This window comes from Octopus bimaculoides, chromosome 13 (assembly GCF_001194135.2).
Source record: "Octopus bimaculoides isolate UCB-OBI-ISO-001 chromosome 13, ASM119413v2, whole genome shotgun sequence".
Lineage (NCBI taxonomy): Eukaryota > Metazoa > Mollusca > Cephalopoda > Octopoda > Octopodidae > Octopus > Octopus bimaculoides.
The window spans coordinates 53,289,915-53,292,010 of NC_068993.1; the positions used below are offsets into that span (position 1 = coordinate 53,289,915).

General features: G+C 40.2%; 1 protein-coding gene across 2 annotated transcripts in view; it reads left to right on the forward strand.

Annotated features, from left to right (window-relative positions):
• The window catches only part of LOC106872664 (uncharacterized), a 26,186-nt gene that overhangs the window by 19,439 nt on the left and 4,651 nt on the right, over positions 1–2,096 (forward strand). For both annotated transcript variants that reach the window (XM_052972484.1, XM_014919727.2), the window contains exon 10: positions 947–991. In XM_052972484.1, coding sequence (XP_052828444.1) covers positions 947–991 — 45 coding nt within the window. The remainder of the gene's footprint in view (positions 1–946; positions 992–2,096) is intronic.

Genomic DNA, 2,096 nt, shown 5'->3' on the forward strand with positions numbered 1-2,096 from the left:
TTACCCACCATCACACACATAGACCATTTACTGCAGCAGATTCAAAGCAACAATATTTCACAAATAAATCTTAACCTTATTAATCCTTTATTTTCATTGTTTTTTTTTACATTCATTGCCCCGTTTTGGTTACCCCATTATCCCCTCATTTTTCTTCAATGCTTCCTGGATCTTACCACTGCACCCAGTGGGGTGGTACCACCCACTTTGGGAACCACTGGTTTAATTTTTTGCACACTTGAGATATTCTTCCTACTATTAACCATCCAGTCATGGAAGATGTGTGGAATTGTTTTGGAAGCCAGACAAATCATGACCAACAGTTTGGTCTGTTTAAGATACAACACAATGGCTCTAGCAGTTATGTCTGAACTCATAATCATGTAGCTGGTATTCCAGTAGTTTCACTCACATGACCATTATATTTCTATAAGTTGATATCTAATCACTATTGACTTTTATTTATTTTTCAATGATTATCATGAAGCATAGGTACGGAATTTATATATATATATATTTCTTAAACAAAAATATTATTGATAATGACTTTGAATTTTCAGCTAGCTAAGCCTTTCTCAGTCTGCAATGCCTTGAAGTTCATTTTGGCTTCATATAGTTCATTGTGGCTACAATAGAATTGAACTCAAAATGTAGAAGTTTTAAACTGTATACTGTAAAGCCTTTTGGTTAGGGACATGGTTGCTTTTGTACAACATAAACTTAAGATACCAATCTCATGATGAGAGATGTGAAGTTCAGGTGGCAAAATGTTGTGCTAGATACACTAAATCTTCTAGTCTGACACCCACTTTCTCTTCCATGACTATTGAAATATACCCTTACTACACACACACATGTGTGCACAATTACATACATATATATCTACCTACCTACCTGCCTGCCTGCCTTTATATATCTGTAAAATGTTTTGTTTTGTCTTTTGTAGTTGTAATTTATCCATGCCGTGACAGGATAGAAAACGCATTATCAGGTCAGTATTACTATTTTCTTTATTATGATATTAATTAATCAAGTTCTTAAATCTCATTTATCATCGTTTTCTTGTATTTTGGGGGGGAAATTGAAACATGAAATTTTAAAGAACGAGACCCAGGAAGACATGGGATGAGGTGGTGAAGCATGACCTTCGAATGTTGGGTCTCACAAGGGCAATGACGAAAGACCGAGACCTCTGGAGATATGCTGTGACTGGCAAATAGAGTGAGATCACAGCTGTAGCCTACGCCAGTGTCACATAACCAGTCCACTCAAAAGTACCTTGGATTGTAGGGCAACATGCCGTGCTTGAAGGGACCTGCTGAGTCAAGTACATCATCAACATCAAAATCAAATCAAACCACAATAAGATGGAAATTGTAGTTGTGGCTGATACCAACGCTGTCTGTCTGGCTCCCCAAGCTGGTGATACATAAAAAGCACCATCCAAATGTGGTTGTTGCCAGCTCCCTCTGGCTCCTGTGCCAGTGGCATGTAAAAGCACCATCTAATCGTGGTCGATGCTAACCTCCTCTGGCTCCCGTGCTGGTGGCAGGTAAAAGCACCATCCAAATGTGGTCGATGCCAGCCCTCTCTGGCCCTTGTGCCAGTGGCATGTAAAAAGCACCCACTGCACTCTCGGAGTGGTTGGCGTTATAAAGGTCATCCAGCTGTAGAAACACTGTCAGATCACATTGGAACCTGGTGCAGCCTCCTGGCGTCCCAGACCCCAGTTGAACGAGCATGGAGAACAGACGTTAAACGACGACGACGACGATGATGATGATGATGATGATGGTGGTGGTGGTGATGGTCAGCAAAAAATGATATATAGAATAAGATATATTATTGTTAACCTAACATACATAGGCACAGATGCTAACTGCATGCATAGCTCTATGACTAAGAAGTTTTACATACAGTTGAAAAGCACAGCACTTTGGGGGAAAGTTTTCTTTTATTAGAGCTTCCAGACAATGAAAGTCTTGTGAGTGAATTTGGTGTATGGAAAGAACATACATACACACACGCACGCGCGCACACACACACACACACACACACACACACACACACACACACACACACACACACACACACAC